Source organism: Stylophora pistillata, chromosome 4 (genome assembly GCF_964205215.1).
Source record: "Stylophora pistillata chromosome 4, jaStyPist1.2, whole genome shotgun sequence".
Classification (NCBI taxonomy): Eukaryota; Metazoa; Cnidaria; class Anthozoa; order Scleractinia; family Pocilloporidae; genus Stylophora; species Stylophora pistillata.
Genome location: NC_142522.1, coordinates 21575709 through 21595705, shown reverse-complemented (window position 1 = coordinate 21595705; position 19997 = coordinate 21575709). Strand labels below are relative to the sequence as shown.

Genomic DNA, 19997 nt, shown 5'->3' with positions numbered 1-19997 from the left:
CTGACCTGTAATGGAGTCAGCTTCACCTGTAAAGTCTCTCCCTCAGTCTTGATCTGGCATGCTAAGACTTGGCTAAGAATTGACGTTTCGGGTGTTAGCCCTTCGTCAGAGCACTGTCACACTGACAGTCAAAATGTCCAAGAAAATACTACAGGCACTAAACTCAAATGGACAGTCAGTCAGTCGGGGCGCCAGTCAAATATTGCAGTATTCAATGAGCCAATCATTTGGTTAACAAATTTTTCAATTAGTTTGGCTCTTAATCCAAGCAGCCGTGAGCCCAAGCAGTATGATGGTTAATCAGCTAATCAGTTACTTAATTGTCTGTAAGTCAGTCATGAGAGTATCTGCCAGTTAAATAGCTTGTAAAATCAGTGCCAATAACAGCAACTCCAGTAAATATGTCAGTCAGTTCGTCTGTTAGTTGAGTACCGGTATTGATGAATTTATTATGATGTTTTCATGTTGGAGTCCCTTAAGGTGGAGGGGGGAAGAGGACGGAGGGGAGGGAGAAGCAAAAAAGCAATGTTCAATATTTCTATTCTCTTCCTCTTTCCTTTTTTTTTTTCGCTATGGAATCTGCTGCGAAATTCAAGGCCAACGCTTATATGTTAAGTCCTCCTGCATCTCTCTCAATGCCTCTATTGGACTAGACCCAGTTCTACTTTTAAGGTCATTTCCTTCTCACAAGATTAGTTTCAGAAACATTGTTTCCCTTAAGTTCATGGCCCAAGAACCAGAGCCCCTCAGGTTCAGTTTAGGTTGTTTGAAGAGTCAGTGGATCTAAAAATTTTACACCTTTTATTTTCCTTTTATTTTCCTTTTATTTTCCTGGTGCACCCATTGCTTAGAAAACATAGATCTGATTTACTGAGATAGGCTAACTGTGTGTATGTTTTGACAGATTTCAATGTACTGCCTCACTGATCTTACCATCTAGTACCAGAAAGTGTGCCAGGCTTTCTCCCTTGCAATTTTGCAAAACTGGAGACAGGTCTGTCCTTTAACATACTGACCTGTTAGGTTACTATGCCATTCATCTCTTTCTTTTATGTCTTGTCAATCAGCTAATGAATATCATTTGGCAGGCTTCATAGTGTGCACAAGTCAAACTACTCCAATCAAACTGATGTCCCCGTAAACTTTCCTCACAATTCCATCCAGGGGTGGCCATACTTTAGCTGAGTGAATTTTCAAAAGAAAATTAAAAGTCAGCTAAAAAAGAATCTCCCTACCAAGCAGTGAGCCAAGCAGACATTTTTAAAAGCTAGCACTCAGTAAGATAGTCTGTCAAACAGCCAAACCATAAAAAATAAGAGCACTGTGAGTCATTCAGTCTTCCAGTAAACCAGTCATTAAGTCAGACAGTTTGTCAGTAAGCTAATCAAAAAGTCTACAAGCCGGCCAGTCAGTCACCTAGTTGTTCCACTGGCCTGTGAGCTTGTGAATTTGGCAGTCTGTCAGCCAGTCAGACACTCAGTGACTTAGTCATTTGGTGAACTACTTAAAGTCATGTTGTATTTCAGCCTGTTAATTAACGGGTAAACTCTTAGAAAACTAATCCATGAGTTAGTCAGTTGGCTAGCGAGTGTCTTACAAACTTGGTGAACCAACCATGATATCAGGTCTGTCTGACTGACTGACTTAAGTTACTGATTCTTAAGGGTTGGGCACACCCTAGAAAATCAGTAACTAAAGTCAGTCCATCAGATGGTCAGTGAGCCAGCAAAACAGTCTACCAGCCAGCCAGTTGGCCACTTAGTCTTTTGGTCAGTCAACCTCTGAGTCAGCCAGTAGAACTGTCAGTCAGAAAATTTGTCTACAATCAGTCACACTGTCAGTGAATTTGGTGGGCAAATCATGCTATCTATGTGTCTGTCTGCACATTACAAGATACACTGTACGGTGTAATTTGGTCTTATCAACTGAGTTGATAACATGAATTGGTCTCTGTAGAGGATTTCTTAAGCTGACATTTCATATGAGTAAATGTCAGCACATTGGTGTCTGTTAGTCAGTCAGCAGCTCAATAAGTTCATCAGTCAGCCAGTCAGTGACTTTTAACTATTTACCGGTCAAAACATGCTGTCAATCTACCTGTTATAATTATATCTTGGGTTTTATTAAGCACAAAATAATTTGTTTCAAAACATATTCTTCTTTCTAGAGTTTATGATGTGCCTTGTAATCTCTTGTGCAAATGTTGATCTATGAAGAGCCATGTATTTTTTTAGCAAGTCTTTACATCGGTGTACAAAAGTTGTACACCAACTAAAGTTACACTTTTTCAAGCATCTAGTGGTCGAGATTTAAAGCTTGGATTTGATCTTCATGCGCACAACTTCCACTTTTCAAGTGGAAGTTACTTAAAAGAGGCGGGACAGTTCGTTACTTAGTAACAACATCATTCATTCTATTTACTAGTTTAACACATAAATAATGCAAAACAAATGTTTTCGAGAATGAGTCAAGCCAGATCAAAAGGCTTTAAAATGTTAAAACATAAGTCCTGGTGTTTAAATTCAGCTTTTGTGTACACCCTAGCTTTGCAGCTTTGTACTTTTTGTGCAAGACTTAAATGTAATTTTACATACCTCTTCTTGTTCCTTCCTCTCATTCTACTTTCACTTCTTGGATGCACCATTTTGCAGTCTCTTCTCAGTGGTTTTTTCAGTCTTGTTCAATTGTCTTGGCTGATGCCATCTTCTCCTTCTCTTGTGTTTTGAACAGGACAACTTGAGAAATCTTAGAGGAATTATACTAATTATTAAAAACTGGATCATTGGATAATGCAATTCAAGACTTTTTATTGGCTTAGCCATTATGGTATATGAGCCAATATACCATAATCTACAAATATGGTAAGCATACGAGTCAGCTTAAAATCAAAAGGGAGCTAAAAAATCCGGTTTCCTCTTACAAAATAATTATTTCTTGGGGGCGTTTTTAATAAAAGAATTATACCACTCACACTTGTTGGATATGAGATGATTATAGCCAACTTGGCGTTACGCGCCTTGTTGGCTATCGGGCTATTCCACATGAGACATGAAAATTTGACAGATTTTCAAATTCAAAATATGAGAGCCAAACTTACTTTTAATGAAAGCTTATACATAGTTCTATAAGAATCCAAATCTAGATTGGCAGTAGTGGACATGCCCAGGTTGTGTGATGCCATTGTTTTTGAGGGTTTTTATGAACCGAATAAGCCATTTTACATACCAATATCTAAATTGCTATATCTCAAAGAAATTGATTGCCGTGAATCAGATTTTGAGATCTTAACTACCCACTAGGATGAGCCTTTCAATGCAAAAAGAAAAAAATTCTCAAACATTTAATGTCTCAGACGTACAAAGACATAAAAAGTGTTGCAGACGTGACCTTCAGGGTATGATTCAGAGCAACATTTATTTAATTTCTATGTAGGTTCTCAACTGTTTCAGGTCTTATTTATGTTGCTCTTATTGTTAAGTATTATGATAATTTTGACACCCCAGCTTGCTCAAATTTGTCAACTATTTAAGAGATATTGGGTTGCGGACGTGACCGTTGCGGACATGACACATTTGTAAAAACCCAGAAAACCTCATAAAATTTTCAAACATGAGAAGATATGTTGATATTTAATGACAGCAAATGATAATTATAGACATATTATGATATATGTAAACCTTTGAACAGAACAAAGCCGTTACGTTTGAACAACAAAATTATTCTCCTCCATCCGACGTAGAAAAGAAAAAAGCTTATCCTTTTAAAGCATACACATATAAAGATCGAGTTGCAATATCATGAAACAAGCCAACTCTTAATTAAGTAAAAGGTAAAATAAAGTTGAATTGCGAATTGTGAGCGAAATTTTAAACTTGAATCACATTGTGGTACAGAGTGGGTTTGAACAGCAATTTACCTTCAACTCGACAATACTGAGCAGTGTGCCATATGTATTTCATCCTGGCATTCTATTCTTATGACTTATTCAACCAAACTTGAGCACAGCTAGGAAATAAACAAACAATCAAATCTGCCGCGAAACATGGCGGACCGACCTACGATCGCAAAGATCGGCAGGTAAAACACTGGGCCTAGCCTCTCAACAAACCACCTGAAAGAGAGGTTCAGGACGATAATAATAATAACAATAATAATAATAACAATAATAATAATAACAATAATAATAATAATAATAATGATAATGATAAGAAGAATAATAACAATAGTAATATTAGATATCTATAGTGCGCATTTACTATAAAATAATCTAATGCGCATTCCAAACATTACAATAAATACAAAATAAGAACATATTTACAGACACTATGAAATCAAAGACGAAAACTACACTATTACAATTGGCTATATGAAAATTAATATCGAGAAAAAAGAAACTATATAAAACCTAGGTATAAACTAATTGTACTAACAAAACGTCTTGCTGAATAACAATGTCTTAAGTTTCTGTTTAAAGTCATTTTTGGTGCAAGCAGATCTAATGCTTACGGGAGGACTATTCTAATGCCTCGGCGCTGCCGGAATGGAGGATCGATCCTCCATGATAACTTTTGTGAAACGCTACACTCTTTTTTTTATTTTAAGAATTGAACGACTAGTTTAATTTTGGTGCTCGGGCTGAACATTCTCATTTTTTTTTCACGATTTGAGCCTGAAAACGTTCTTGACATGTTCTTAAAGTTGTGCCAATTATAATCAATTCGTAGGTGACCAGACTAAGTTTGACCACAAACTTGTTCTTCAGTGTATCGTGCAATAACCGCATTTTTAATGTTGAAAAAATGTCCCCAAGTATTTGAGTTAATTGTCCTCTTAGACCAAATTTTTACATCTCTTTTTCCCTTATTTATAATCCTCACCAAAATAAAATGAAAAAAAAAAAACAGGTATTCTTAACTGACTCTCGGCCTGGGTATGTTCTTGGTAGACTTTAGTTTGTTCTTAAAATTTTGGTTAATCTCAACTAGCCTGAACGTTCCCAGAGAAAAAAATTCTTAGATATATATATATACAAAAGAGTATATAAGAAAAAAGTTAGAACGTTGATACCTCGTCGTGTCGAGAGTTAGAAAAAATGTTTTGAATGATTTATGACTTGGTTCTGTTGGCTGGTTGGCGATTGTTTCCAATCGCTTTTACGTTCGTAGGAGAGGGGAAGAAAGGGAAAATGAGGAAATAGTTAAAGGGAGGAACAGTGTCGCGGAAAAATTAAGAAATAGAAGAAATAAAGAACTATGGAACGAGACAAGGGAAAGCAGGAAACATGACTTGAAAGGGAAGACTGAACGGGACACGAAAGACGAGGAACCGAAACAGAAGGAAACTGGAATAATGGGAGCAGGGAAGCAGCTAGGAACAGAGGAACAGAGGAACACAGGAACAGAGAAAGAGAAGAACAGAAAAACAGAGAAACAGGGCATATCAAATTGTTTCCCCACTGCGATGAACATTTGTTTTTGTCGGTTCCAGCCTGGCGCGGCCGCTAACCCAGATGCCCTCCTGAGCAAATTTTCAAAATGGCGGAAAAGCCAAAGAGAGAGATAAGAGAACCAAAGCGATTCTGCAACGAATACTCAGCATACACCCCTGTTAAAAAGGTCATTTCACAGAGAAAAGATACAAAATTGTATGATATTGAAATCACGGAGGTTGACAAACCCAACAAGAGACTGAAAATTCACTACATTGGCTACAGTACACGCTTCGATGAGTGGAGACCCTTCGGGGTTCTGTCCTCGTGTACCGGTTCACAAGAGCCAATACAAAAGACCAAACAATACACAATAGCTAACCGATAGCTCCTAAACAAAGAAAGAACAATGGTAATTTCCTTGTGAACCGGTACACCAGGACAGAAGCCCCTTCGGGGACGGTGAAGCATCTGAATATTTTCATTCGAAATTGTATAGATTAGTAGGCTGCAACAAAAATTTATTGGACGACGTTTAGGGTAAAAACAGCAATCTAACCTGAAAAAAATGTATTTATTCCGACTCTTTCGGAAAATAACTTTACAAATCTTACTTGTTTATCTCGTAAGTAAACGATGGTGAAGCGCTTTCCGAGCTACCCAATTCTTCTCCCACTGCTTTCACACTTGTAAAACAGGAAACGAGCAAGAGGAGGAAGGTGTGGCTGTTTTGACTAGCCATTTGACGAAGTTTCAATCTGCTCCTTGTTCGACAATTTACATATCAAAACAAAGGAAATTTGTTCCTCTCTTTGACCTTGGCGGTACATTTTCAATTTGCGCTTGCGCAAGAGAGAAATCGCCTAAGACTCCTTGCTCGGTCTTGTTTTGACCACGAACGCCTTCTTAATTTTGACGGACCCGCTCGGGAAAAGGTGAAAATGACGAGGGAAAAACTTCACTTTGTAGTACGAAAATACACAAAATGGAAAGCCATGATATTATAGTTCAATATTTCGGTGGTACATTGTTAACTTTTTATACAGAGAGTCGGTAAGATGATATAACATCCAAAAATCGCACTCGATTTGAGCGGGCCGATGAAGTGGGTGTGGTCACGAAATTCAGTAAGAGACTATTTGTACCCCGTGAGTTTGATATGACAAAGAAATAGAGAAACAGAGGAATATGCGAAATATGGAGATTCAAGTCAGGAGACAGTCCGGCCATTTACAAGGAAGCTTTAAGATTCCTCTAATTATAAATTTTTGGCAAAAACATGGCGAAATGGAGTTCATCACACACATAAAACATCTACAATCTTGACCAAGGCAAGCAGTCGACGGTCACAGGAACCGATGTATAAATTGTTAAAATCCATGAAATTTACTCAGGGTAAGCCCTCTTAAACATCGCGAAAAGCAATAAACGAACTGTAAACAATAGTTTTTTCATGCAATTCAACTACTTAATAGGGTTTTAATTTCTAACTCTGGTTTTGACGCTTCAACAAAAAAAACTAGTTTCCAAGCCTGACGCTCCAAATCCGGCGTGATGTCAAGAAGTGACGAAACAAACTTGTTACCATGCAACTGGTTATAAACAAATCACAATTTTGTTTCGCATTAAGAGCTTGGTTCTTGCAGAAGCAAAGAGTGAGAGAATGGATTTTTCCTGTTTATCCAGTAGTTGGAATGAAGACAATCATGAAATGAACAAAAACATTTCAGATGAGAAAGATTCCATGAAGAATTCCTGCTTTTCGGGAAAATTTGATGAAGGAGTCAATGGCGCTGATCGTTCCGCGAATTATCATGAACCTCTGGAGGCCTCACAAGGGGCGCGAATCATGGCTAATGAGGTGGGCGTTTCCCATTTATTCAGCTTTTACTTCGTTAAAGTCATGCATTCAACACAATTTTGTAACATACTTTGTTATGTAACGGGAGGATTACGGAAAAAAAAACTTTAGTAGACTTTTCGCAAACGCCCAAGTAGACATCATTCAATACATTTGCCGTAGAATAAGTCAAAACTAGTTCAAATTGAATTGAAAATCGGTTATCTCCAAAATTAGTTCAGTTCTGAGTTCGTCCAACATTTGAGAAAAATGAAACGCAGATGAAAATTTTTTACATTAAAGGTTTTCAGGCAACTGAGTATGAAAATATTTTTCATTAAGAGACGTGGCAACTAAGCGCGTGCAACTAAAATTCTTAGATTATGACGCCACTCTTTAACATTCCGCTATCTTTCAGATGGAAGTTTTATCCCCAATTTTTTTTGTTCAAAAACTCAAAAATAACACTGCTTTGGCATTTTTTTTTCAGTCTGCGAGAGAAAAAGAAGAACTGGAGCAGAAATTCGCGTTCCTTGAAACAGAGATTAACGGTAAGTTTAGGTAATGATGCATGTGGGATACGAGAAGCACGTGCAGGGAAGCCATTTAACTAAGGGCTGCCAAAGAGTGTCCATGACAAGGAGTCTTCTCACCCACCCCTCCCTTCCCCGATTCTCCTTCCGTCTTAAATGATATCGTTTTTGATGGTTTTTTCCAAATTTGCGTAATTTAATTTAATTTGATTTAATTTTAATTTGATTTAATAACTTCTAGAGCACTATTTTCATTCAGTGATCAATAGCGCTTAACAACTTAGAATACTACAGTAGATTCAAATTTATAAAACTAATAACATGTACATAATACTAACAATGTATGTTAAAAATAAGAATAATATGGAATATCCATGATAGGATCTTAATTAGGAATAAGGATCCTAATAAGGAACTTAATTAGTAACACTAATAAAAGTAACTGTCAGACAGGGTACTTTGAGAAAGCTGTACGAAATAAATAAGTTTTTAGCTTACATTTAAATATGGAAAATGATTGAATGTCACGTAATTCAGCTGGCAGAGCATTCCATAAGTACGGGGCAGCAGCAGAGAATGATCTGTCCCCCAACGTGGCAAGCATTTTCCCCTTAGGAGGGTCAAGTAATAAACTTTGATTTGATCTAAGATTATATACAAACCTAGGCTTGATGTTAATTAGTTCAATGATATACCTAGGCGCCCATCCATGAATAGCTTTAAATGTTAAAGTAATGACTCCGAACTTGAATTTGATTTACCTTTCATTTCAAGTATTCTTCATATCCTTTGTATTTTTACAGCTAAAGAGGAGGAGATTGCCTTCCTTAAGGAAACAATCTTTGGGAGAGACAAAGAAATTTTTGATCTCAAAGAAAAACTGTCTCAACTACAACAAAATAGACAAAGAAATCAGTTTGATTTTGTGAAGAAAATGGCGACAATGGATGAAAAGCTACAGCAGGCAAGGAGGAACATTAAAGAACTTGAAGATGGCCTGAATTTCAGTTTTGTGAAGAATGAAACAAAAGAAGACTCCCAGAGCGAGCCAAAAACATTTAATGGTGAGTAGGTAAAGCGGGATGGTGTCGTATCTACCGAGTGGTGAACACGCTTTTGATACGACTGCTTCGTCTTAATGACCTCGTTCAAAGCTACACTGAGGGGTGCAGAGTTAAAAGAAAATACGCGGAAGGAGAAACAGGGGTCTGAATTACCTTTCACAGGCCAAGAAGGACGAAAAAATGTTCAAAATCGCGGTTCACGCCACTAGCATATTTATCTTTTACGGGCCTAATCATCACTGAAAAGTATGTTCCCATTTCCCAAAAGACAAAGCTTGAAAATATCATTTTCCATCCTTAAGATGAAAAGAGGGATTTAACCTGACAACTTTAGATAACCTTTTGAGAACATTTAAAAATGTTTTCTTTTATGTACTTTGATTATCATTTGTTTTATTTTTGTATTTGCTATGTTTTTCCAACTAGGTAAGGCTTACTTTGAACTTCAACCATCATGGTTCGACACTCTATCAAACAACGCTGGATGTCTAAATGTTAAAAAATTTCCAGTGACAGCCAAAGATCTTGAAGTTCTGAAGAATGCTAAATCGTCCTCTTCTGAGCCAGCTGAAGGTATAAAGAAGGAAACTTGTAAAATACGATTGAACGCACTCAGCAGTCCACATCTGCGCGAGAGCAAAGTATTTTGATGAGCACAGCTCGATATACTTTGATATACTTGGAACTGATAACATGTTTTTCCATGTACTTTAATTTTTATTTACCTTTTTCTTTTCACAAAAAGGTAAAGGTTACTGCGACACTCGACCATCATGGTTCGACACTCCATCAAACAACGCTGGATTTCTTGAAATTGAAAACTTTCCAGTAAAAGCAAAAGATCTTGAAGCCATGAAGAAAGCTCAATCGAATTCGAAGCTCTTCATTACGCCAGCTCAAGGTAAGAAGAAGGAAACTTGTGAAATACGATTGCTCGACAATCTACATCTGTGCGAGAGTGGAGTAGTCTGATAAGTGACACAAAGGTTAGACAGTTATAATTGTCAATGAATCTTCCAGCTGAAGTACCTTTGCAAAGTACTCGCCTCATTTAAGCTCAGTGAGAAACTCATTGATCTCACAATTAAATTTACAATGTAATCTTAATGAGAAAACGTCATCAATACTCTATTGGCATTGAATACGTAATGAAAATAGGACTAAGTAAAATCCAATTCGGTCTGTAATCATACGTGGGATAACAAAATCGGACGACCGCGTAGCGGGAGTCTGATTTGTTTTATTGAACTGTCCGATAACAAACTGTCCAATAACAACTTGGCAAGTGAATTAGTGGAAAAAAAGGAAATCACAATCAAGGAAAATTGTAATTTTCATGATCAAGAGGAAAACTGCGAGGCGATTAAGTTTACATTTTGCTTTACCAGTTTTAAAGGATGATTCAACTAAAATTTTGTATTTCAATTTTTTTATTCTTTCTGTTTTCACCCAAGATTGTGTTGATTTAAAATTTCAACCACCACGCGCCGCTGACGTCAGCGCTGTTCGAGCTCAAATGAAGAAACACAGCTCACCACCCCAAAGAGAAGAGGAATTCAACAAAATTGCCAGTTCCGTTGGTCAGAAGGTCAACCCGTTTTCTAAGAAGGCAAAACATAGTCCTCTGGATAAGTTTGGGAGAACTGAAGTCGACAAATGCACCCCTCCGGTCCAAGCGAAGCTTGTTGTATTTGATATCACTAATCTGTCCTCTGGCAGGCAGATCGATCCGCTTTCCAAGAGAGCGAAGGCTCTGGATCGACCAAGAGGAACTGGAGTTGAGAAAAACACTCCACCAGTTCAAGTCAAAGGCGTTCCATCCAACAATATCACAGATTCCTCTGGTAACAAGGTGAATCCCTTTTCCAAGAGAGCTAAAGGCGCTACAAGACCAACACACATCCCTGATGCCAACTTTGTTCAAGGTATGGTCAATGGTCAGTTGAACATCACGTGACAAATGTAGAGGTTGTTTTAATTGACAAGGGTGAGCTTCGTTGTCGAGTGCTGAAGGTCACAGTTTGTGACGCAGTTTCACAAATTTTGCCTAAATTAATTCAGTTTTGGTTCAGGAAGCTAAAACTCCAACGTGTCCATATTTAAATAAAATTCCCTAATTCGCCCTCATGGATCAAAATTTCAGGCTATGGTCTAATTAAGAAATGTACATTTTAATTCATCCTCAAACGAACAGCGCTGACGTCATGGTGGATAAATGCCACCGCCCCCCCCCCCCCCCTCCCCATCCATAAAAAAAGTCGAACGGTATTTACATAGACACCAGCAAATCTGTAAATCTGTGATAAGACGAGTTCTGTAACAAAAATCTTTCTTGAATTTTATAGGGAGTACATTTTCTTACCTACGCCCTTTACCTCCTATTTTGGCAAGCACCGTTCCTAGTGGATCTCAAGTAGGTTTCGTTTACAAGCAGAACAACCAACGGTCCATTCGTCAAACTGGTAAGTTGCTAAAACCAAATCCTGAAAGATGTCCAATGCCTTTTAGAAACTTCCCGTGTTAAAATATCGCCGCACGGGGTTTAATTGAAAAATTCACGGAGGGGCTCACTCTGGGGAATTTCATATTCGGGGAGAAAGTATTTACATTCAAGGGGCAAGACATATATTTGGGATTGAGAACTAGCTTGAAAACGCGCTCAGAAACAAGCTGATATAAGATACACGATTTCATTTGGTCAAAAGTTTTCTTTTTTCCCTTCAGAACAAGGATTCTTGAGCAGAACTTTTAACAAATGGTTCGGATCATACTACTGAAGTAAGTGCATAGCTATCCACTAAATTTACAGCCATAAAACCGTCAATAATTTAGCATTGTGCTGACTTTGCTTTCGTTTGTTTTAAAATCGAGACATTGACTGTGATTCTCTTTTCATCCTACAGATTACTTCAATAATGGCGACCCAAGCTTAACTCTCTCCAATTCCTTCAAATTTTAAAGCCAGGCGTTGATTGTTACTTTGAATTCATTACATTCCATCGCCTTTTGAAAAATTTCGTCAGCAAATTAATCAAACAACAACGTCTAAATGAACGATGTTTTCAATTTCAAGAACTTCGTTCTTAAATGATTTTGTAAATATGTATATAGCATTGTCATAGTTGATAATTACTTAGTAAACGTTAAACAAATTTGTCAAAATTGTTTATCTTTATTATTTAAATAAACATGAATTAAGAAATGAGATATACTTTTGAAGACACGGTCAGTTTGAAAAAGTATGCTGAGTACGTTTCCTTAGCGTGATCTATAATTCATAAATAATTCACTTCATAAATACCTCTGCAAGGTTAACTGAGAGCCGTTGCAATTTGTTTTTATTATCCACCTCCGAAAGTTTGTGGATAAATCAGTGCAAGCAGATATGACAGTGCTTGTGATGACGGTGATGATTAAAACAAATAGGTGGAGTTCCAACCTGGATGTAATTGCCGCTGACCTAACATGTTTACACATAGCAAACTCCATTTCGAATGCAAAAACCCGAGTAATCACAACGGCTGATCATAAAAAAGGGTGACATCATCGTCAACCATTCACAGTAAAGACATACAAACTACCAAGAGCGCGGGAAAACGCACGTGTTAAAGTCGCGATTAGCTTAAGTTTTAAATCTTATTGGTCGAGAGGGGTGGCGCGAGTTTTCTAGACCAATCGAAGACTGTCCTGAAGCAAAACAAACACAATTCTGGATTACTTTCGGCACTCCATTAAAAACTGCTTTATTACTGTCTAACTAATTACCTTGTATGACTAGGGCTTTGCCTTGCTTGTAAAACGAAGGCTCTCTTAACCCTTAAGAATACATTATGCACCGACACATTAATGAGAGCTAAGAACTCTATAAACTGTGGAACATTGTCTTGATACAACGCCAAATTCTCCAGACTGGCCAACAAAGAAATCTATTGCATAAGTTGAGACAAGTCCTTCCGATATTTGATGTTAGAAAGGTAAAACTTAAAGAACAATTCCGTATGTTCACAGAAAGAGTAGCTTACGTGGCCCGCGTAAAAAGCCTTTAAAAAAGGGGAAAACTCCAAAAATGTCAGAAACCACCTAGACATGAAACATTCAGGTGTTAAAGTTTTTGCGTGAAGCGGGATTATGTGTTGCGTGATGCGTTATTTCTACTTTCTAATATGCGTGAAACGTGTGCAGGACACCCCCTTCCCTTCACCCTCCTCATTCAAGGAAGAGAACCTTAATACGATTACTTCAAATATAGCTGCGGCGCTTATAAAAAACAAATCAATGCAATTTGATATTACTTTTTCCACCGGCTGCTGAAATTACTGTGACTTTTCTTTTGAATCTTTTCGATTTTTCTTATCCGGTTTGTCCTTGTTTCCGTCTTTCTCTTGATCGCCATTCTTTTCGTGGTTTTCTTTAATCCCATCTTCTTGTTGTTTTTTACTCTCTTCTGCATCTCTTTTTTCCTTCTTATCGGCTTTGTTTTTTTCATCGTCTTCGTCACTTGCTTTCCTGTGTTAGAAAAGGAGATGCTTTCCTATTGGATGTCGTGAAAACCAAAACCAGACAACGATGGCCAATCAGAACAAAGGTAGATTTCAAAAAGAGCCAATGAAAACTTAACGCTAAAATGAGGAAAACGCTGAGGGTGGCGCAAGTTTGCTGAACCAATCAGACATAGCGAAGTTAAAACAAATGCAAAACGGCAGTACTCTCTCCACCCAATTTAAAACAACTTTTAAATAGGAAAACAGTCTTATTATAAGTAACCTTTTAACTGTCTCCCCGAAAAGAAAAATTATGAAATCATCACGGCAGTGGAACATGGTGAGAAACCGCCCTTAGAAGGATGGCAAGTTTTGAGCTCGGTCATCTCCCCTTGATACATGACCTTCTTTGTTATTCTATTTACCCACCCAACCCTTTCGACACTGCTGATCCTAGCAGTATGCGAGACGCCAGTTGTATGAACCTTGTAATAGCCTCGATCGCCATAAAGTTCTCTGCAGTTCAGAGGTAAAGCACGGCAGTGCAGAATCTGATGATCTAAAGCTCGAATCCTCATTTGGACTCATTTCTTTTAGTGCCATGCTCACAACAAAACGATGAATACCTTTAGACTTGGGACCAAGTTGTTAACCTACCCTTGATTTTCTGCGGCCTTTGTGGGACATGATTTAACGTTACACTGCTCAGACTCCATCGCCGGACCCAGTCTTTCACAGTTCTGACCTCCGTTATCTGGCGCAGGGTTATTACAATCACGTGTCCTTTGGTGAACACCTCCTCCGCATGTTACTGTACATTCACTAAATTCTGTCCAGTCTGAATAGCCGCCATCCACTGAGAAAAAATAGAGCTTGACTTAAACACCTACTCTACTTATTCAAGCAAAAATGATAGTTCTGGGTATTTCCTTATAGAAAAGTATCTATGACAGACAGACATCTATATTTATACAGGATAACCCCTTCAGTGAAGTAAACACTGGTATCAACGGGGGTCCTGTTAACCACCCATCCCACCCCAGGGGAGGACATCCATCACACAGTAATCTCGTGCGTGGGAAATTAACGTCTCCTGCCCCTAACCCTGCAGGAGACGGGACCTCCATTTATTCGTCCCTATCCGAGAAGACTAGAATATCTAACCATTTCTTGATGTTAAAGAAAGGTAGCATATTCTTCTCAATTATTTTAAGACCCTGAGTGTTGGTCCGGTCGGGGCTCGAACCCTCGACCACCCGCATAACAGTCCAGCGCTCTATCCACTGAGCTAACCAGGAGGCGGTATGTATGTGTGTGTGTGTGTGTGTGTGTGTGTGTGTGTGTGTGTGTGTGTGTGTGTGTGTGTGTGTGTGTGTGTGTGTGTGTGTGTGTGTGGGGGGGGGGGGAGGGGATTGTTGTGAAATTAATCAAACCCTTCGAAGAGACAAATTTGAGTGTGACAGAAACATTTAATCTTTTTAGTATTTTTTTAAATAAGCAGACACACTGGTTGGGGGACTTCATATGGTGGACATGGTGCACAGAATGGTTTGTCCATTGAACTCTGAACTGAAAATTTTGTGTTGAAGCCCTCTTCAGGTCTCTTCTTGGGCTACACACTTTACTCTCGCATGGAATCTCTCCACCAAAAAGTACAAATAAGTAGCAGTGGTCCATCAGGGAACCCTGGGAAAAAGCTAGGTGAAGAGGTTACCCACAGAGAGGTAGCAACTAACCCATGGGGAGAACCAATAGCCCTATGCCTTCATGCTACACAAACCCACATTAACTCTCACAGTGTTGGCCCTGGGGATTGTGAACGGAAGTTACTCTCTTTTGCTTCAAAAATGGTAGGTTAATGCAGTGGTTTGATGTCTAATGGTTGATTGAAAGCATTTCAGCATGCCAGTCCTAAAATCATCCTGGGTTCAATTTTGGTTTGGTTAAATGTACAAAATGTGACATAAGACAGCAACTGCAAAACTATGAAAAACAAACTATAAAGTAAGGAGTAACAATGTACCTAGCAAATATAAAAGAACCATGATCTGCAACATCATCTCTGTCAAGTGCACTCACCTGGACATGGTTGTTCATTACAGGCCTCTGTTTCCACACTTGGCCCCAGATCTTGTTCTTCACATGTTTTCCCACCAAACTGTGGTTCAGGACTGTCACACAGACGATTCCTCTCCCGCACCCCACCCCCACAAGTCACTGGGCATTCACCAAAGTCACTCCATTTCCCATAACCTCCATTTACTGCAAAGATACAATAACTCTATTACTTTTTACACCACTACAACAAATACAATCACAAGAAAAGATCTAAACTTTTTCCTTTTTTAACCAGAATAAATAAAAAGTCCATCACGTGAAAAAAACAGTGAAAAAATATTGATGTTAGCGCTCTGTGGGAATCTCTTAGAGTGAGGAAGATGCACCGCAAGGCACCAACATTAATTTTTTCCACTAATTTTTTTTGAGTTGTGCAACAGACTTTGCCATAGAGAAGGAACTGCTCATAGTCTAGATAATTTACTCTTTCCCATTTTGCCACTTCCAGATGGAAAAAGACACCGCGACAATACTTAAAGTGGGTTGTCAGAGAACACATGTGCAGTAAACCTAACCAAGGAGTGAAACTTGACCACAGCTTGATTTAGAGTCTACCAAACATAGGTTACCATGTCTCCCAGAATTCAGCAAGAAACCTATGCTTTCACGATTGAATCCTTCAAAACTGTTGTCACACATGTTCACTATTACAAAGTAAAGAAAAAAGCCTAAAAATGTCAGATAACCATAATTAGACTTGAATCTCACCTGGACATGCCCCCTTGTTACACATCCTTGATTCAACATCCGATCCAAGTTCCAACTTTTCACAACTCAACCCACCAAATTTGGGTGCTGGGTTATCACACTGGCGTCGCCGTTCCTGTACACCTTCACCACATGTCACAGAACATTCACCAAAATCTGACCAATGGCCATAGGCACCATCAACTGTACAACATATACATAATTAACTTCAACTGCATTTTGGTTGGGTCAAAAACCAAATGAGGCAGATGACTAAGTTTCAGTTTGATGGATTTGGCCTCAAAATAGAACCTTTTTGCAAAAAGAACAAACCCAGTTTATGGCTCAGTTTGTCATGCTATAACCACAAAATAAAGAAAAGAGGAGAACTGTAGAGTCCAGGAAAAATGTATGGGTACAAGTAACAAGCAAGACCATTAAATATACCTTTTCCCCATAAGTGACTACAAATCTAGAGGGGCCAGGTTATTGAAGGGATTTCAAGGGTGGAAAACCTCCTGTTTTCAGAAATTGTTTCTGCCCTCCCATTTTCATTTAAAATATTCTCCCCCTTTTGTAAGCTTCCTTGAAGAAAGTACATATTTTATTTGCCCTTGCAAGAGGTTTGCATTCATTTGTGATGTTGTGTGGTTTTCAAAGCTGTTCAGTCACTTCTCTGACATTACAACATTTCATTGTGTTCTTTGATATCACATTTCCTTCACTGTGTGGTATAAAAATCTAACAATTTATTCTTGACAATTTTCCACCAACTTTGATTTCAAAATGAAGGAAATAGCATCTTGGAAGCATATATTTTTAAGGTGAATCATACCCTCAGACAAATCTTAAGGGCAGCACTTTTGTCCCTTGTGGTCTCAGCCACTCCTGAAACCTTGCTTTTTTATTTCAAAAAGTTGAAATCTCTGTTACTTGCAGGTGAATGGTATCACCAATACATCATATAAGCTTCCATGAGATAATTCACCTATATCTGAATATCAGATTTGTTTTCTCAGACATTCTAACAGCACAATGAAACAGCCTAAAACTTTATCATACCTGGACAAGGGTTCATGGCACACATGAAAGTTTGCCTGTCTTCTCCGAGAACAGAGCAGTTATTACCCTCAAACCGTGGTTTAGGATTGTTGCAGTACCGTGTTCTGAAGCGCACCCCTGTTCCACAGGACTTGGTGCATGTTGAGAACACTGTCCAATGTGAATATCCTCCATCCTCTGCAACAAGTTAAAATAACAGATTTTTTTACTATCTTAAAAGCTAGTGTAATTATAATACAACCACTACTAGCTCAACAATACTGATGTCTGACTTGTTTTAAAATAATAACTCTGACTTGCAATGTCAGCTATTTTACATTACAATTAAAGTACTTGATACTTAAAGCACTTAATTTGATAAAGAGTTTGACTATAACACTAGATAAACGGAGGGCTTTTGCGACAGACCAAGGGCATTGAGCATGTCACAGAAGCTGTAAATTCAGAATATGTAAAAACCTTATAGTCAAGGGGAATAAGTTCTTGCCACATGAAAGTCTGTGAGAGCAAAAACAGGGGGCTGAGGGACAAGGCCAACGCTGAGCAGCTGTGACTGGATCAGGGCAGGAAGCTGGTATAAGCTTAAGGGGAGTTTTACCACCTGTTCCCAAAACTGAATGATTTTGCTCCACCTAATAGTCAGAAGAGCCCCCCCCCAATGAAAAAACTGTCAGTAAACCTGAGCAAAGAGAGGAGGGGGTCAACAGAGCATGCAGAACTAGGTAACACTGATGGCTTTTCTAAAGCATTCTAGCAAACGTGACAAACAGATTGTCCAGAAAGAGGCATCAAAGCTAGAATGCAAATTATGCTTGGCATAAAAATGGCTTTTAAGAATGCAAATGAAGTATATATAATGCACTAAAAAGACAAGCATCAGAGAAACTGATCTTAAATCAGTTAGTAATCCCTAATGTACCATGCATGACTGTACTTGCAGTAGGAAAACTAACTAGCAAAAGTCTGGAGATGTTTAAGTACCAGCAGTTGTACTAAGTAGATTACCTTGATTGTAATTATTGTCTGTACCAATTTACCATGTTTGTCATTAAGAAGAACATCACTCAATCATGGGTAATGTTTGGCAATATAATATCCACAAAGCTTTCTTTATTTACAGAATGGTGTTAACAACATACAGTAACAAATTTACAACATAATTTACAAGCACCTGAGCAATTATACCAAAACAATTATTTAACTCAGGCTCATTAATTTTGCTGAATAATCCCATTGACTTCATCTCAGGGATTATTCCACAATATTCACTTTGCCTCTCACAAATAAATATTGCCTTTGGTGTTAAATACTGCATGATGTATATGAAAAATAGTTGTTATTGCTCAGAATTCAAAATACAATCAATATGTCATATCATTTATTCTGATGGAAAAATTACTTCTTCAGGGAATTAGTGCTTTCGATAATGTCCCATGAGCAATAATCGATTATTATAAAACAGAGTAAATAAAAAATTTAGTACTGTAACTTTAAAGAATGTGAGCGTGGAAATAATATTATAGCAACGTGAAGAGTGTGTTGTTTCGAGTCTACTAGAGCTTAGGCCGATCAAAAGAGCCATGTTAGACAGATCTAATGAGAGTATACAAGAAAGATTGGTAAAAAAAGGGAATAATTTATATGTAATGACATAATTTGAGACTATCATGGTCTGTATATTGTGAGATTTAACGTCACTATCCTGGTTGGTATGATTATAATATAAATTAAATATTAACCAAAATTATTCCTAATAAAAAGTTACTTATGTATATAAAAAAATAAATATATAAACATATTTATATAGATATAGCTCTTTGGCATACAAAGCTTTGCTTTCATGTCCAAATTGAGCACTCTACCTAGGATGAGTCATTGCTGTTGCAAATGCACATGCTCACTAGTTCACTCTAGTTTGAGCACTCTGGCATGGCTTAGACGACACCACAAATGTTGGGTCGTTTGGGGTGAACCTCTCGGTTCTCCTCCATTTTAACATCCACACTGCACTGATGAGGCCCAGAAGGCCGAAACAGTACTGTCTGCAGTTAAACATATATATATATATATATATTTTTTTTCCTATTGTACGATTTTACGCCGTTAGTTAACGGCGTAAAATCTCGCAATATATATAACACCGACTGAACGAAATTACGCCGCTAGTTAACGGCGTAAAACCTCCCAATATATATAGGTAACACCGACTGAATGAAATTACGCAGTTAAAAGAGGGACAAAAAATATCAAATATTGAAATAATGTTGAATTTAAGCTCAACTAAATTTTTATATACCAACTTTGTTACCCAGCGAGCAGGAAAGTCTCTAAATCGTCAACAATTTAACAGTCTTAAAAATATAAACAAAGCAAAGAATTATACCTACCTCTTAAAACATACCGCACAAAATTATGAGAAACATAAAATATGGCTGACATTAAAGCCACAATTGTCAAAACTTGCAAGACATTTCGAGCCATAATGTGGCTTTATTTCCCTGAGAATATACTAGACGTAAGATTTGTGCTTTTGTTCAAGATCAATCGATAACAATGTCACAAAATCAACTTTGCTTACCTCATCTGCAACGTGGTCGAAAGTTTTCATATTAATGTGAATATTGCCGTTCCCCAAACAACCAAGGCATCGAGAGAAAAATTCTAAGTGGAAGGTCTTGAAGGATTGTCAATGTATTATCTTACACTTATCACTAACCTGTTTATACGTATAACCACTGACAAGATGTTTGAGATGCTGGCTCAGAAATAGAATGTCAACAAAAA

At 37.9% G+C, this 19997-nt stretch overlaps 2 protein-coding genes and 2 long non-coding RNA genes across 5 annotated transcripts; 2 read left to right on the top strand and 2 right to left on the bottom strand.

Moving 5' to 3' along the window:
• Positions 1 to 142: 142 nt before the first annotated feature.
• LOC111321487 (uncharacterized) lies at positions 143 to 6530 on the bottom strand. The gene is made up of 4 exons (XR_015999639.1): positions 6043 to 6530; positions 3917 to 4005; positions 2595 to 2745; positions 143 to 1181 (listed from the first exon to the last, which is right to left on the bottom strand). It is a non-coding gene; the product is annotated as an uncharacterized LOC111321487 (long non-coding RNA).
• Positions 6531 to 6571: 41 nt separating this feature from the next.
• LOC148732850 (uncharacterized) lies at positions 6572 to 7880 on the top strand. The gene is made up of 2 exons (XR_015999638.1): positions 6572 to 7289; positions 7759 to 7880. It is a non-coding gene; the product is annotated as an uncharacterized LOC148732850 (long non-coding RNA).
• A 745-nt stretch (positions 7881 to 8625) lies between these two features.
• LOC111321564 (uncharacterized) lies at positions 8626 to 12072 on the top strand. Of its 2 annotated transcripts, XM_088757209.1 has the most exons (7): positions 8627 to 8865; positions 9292 to 9438; positions 9611 to 9766; positions 10320 to 10790; positions 11211 to 11327; positions 11590 to 11643; positions 11769 to 12072. In XM_088757209.1, exons 1-6 carry the CDS (start codon positions 8736 to 8738, stop codon positions 11640 to 11642), a joined length of 1074 nt encoding a protein of 357 aa, XP_088613335.1. In that variant the 5' UTR covers positions 8627 to 8735; the 3' UTR covers position 11643; positions 11769 to 12072. The 2 variants fall into 2 exon arrangements, with proteins under 2 accessions (XP_088613336.1, XP_088613335.1); XM_088757210.1 differs by having other exon boundaries at positions 8626 to 8865; positions 11590 to 12072.
• A 507-nt stretch (positions 12073 to 12579) lies between these two features.
• On the bottom strand, positions 12580 to 19778 carry LOC111321512 (coadhesin-like). Its single transcript, XM_088757211.1, has 6 exons — positions 19601 to 19778; positions 17214 to 17390; positions 16173 to 16355; positions 15426 to 15608; positions 14004 to 14202; positions 12580 to 13371 (listed from the first exon to the last, which is right to left on the bottom strand). Exons 1-6 carry the CDS (start codon positions 19692 to 19694, stop codon positions 13179 to 13181), a joined length of 1029 nt encoding a protein of 342 aa, XP_088613337.1. The 5' UTR covers positions 19695 to 19778; the 3' UTR covers positions 12580 to 13178.
• Between the last annotated feature and the right edge of the window lie 219 nt (positions 19779 to 19997).

Bases quoted from the DNA above. Each gene is read 5' to 3' on its own strand.
- LOC111321512 (XM_088757211.1), bottom strand. From the start codon at position 19,694: ATGGCTCGAAATGTCTTGCAAGTTTTGACAATTGTGGCTTTAATGTCA. The intron at 15,609-16,172 runs GTGAGATTCAAG...GTATCTTTGCAG, and splicing joins TAACAAGGGGGCATGTCCAG to TAAATGGAGGTTATGGGAAA. The intron at 14,203-15,425 runs GTGAGTGCACTT...ATTTTTTCTCAG, and splicing joins TAATGAACAACCATGTCCAG to TGGATGGCGGCTATTCAGAC.
- LOC111321564 (XM_088757210.1), top strand. From the start codon at position 8,736: ATGGCGACAATGGATGAAAAGCTACAGCAGGCAAGGAGGAACATTAAA. The intron at 8,866-9,291 runs GTGAGTAGGTAA...TTTTCCAACTAG, and splicing joins CGAGCCAAAAACATTTAATG to GTAAGGCTTACTTTGAACTT. The intron at 9,439-9,610 runs GTATAAAGAAGG...TTTCACAAAAAG, and splicing joins CTCTTCTGAGCCAGCTGAAG to GTAAAGGTTACTGCGACACT.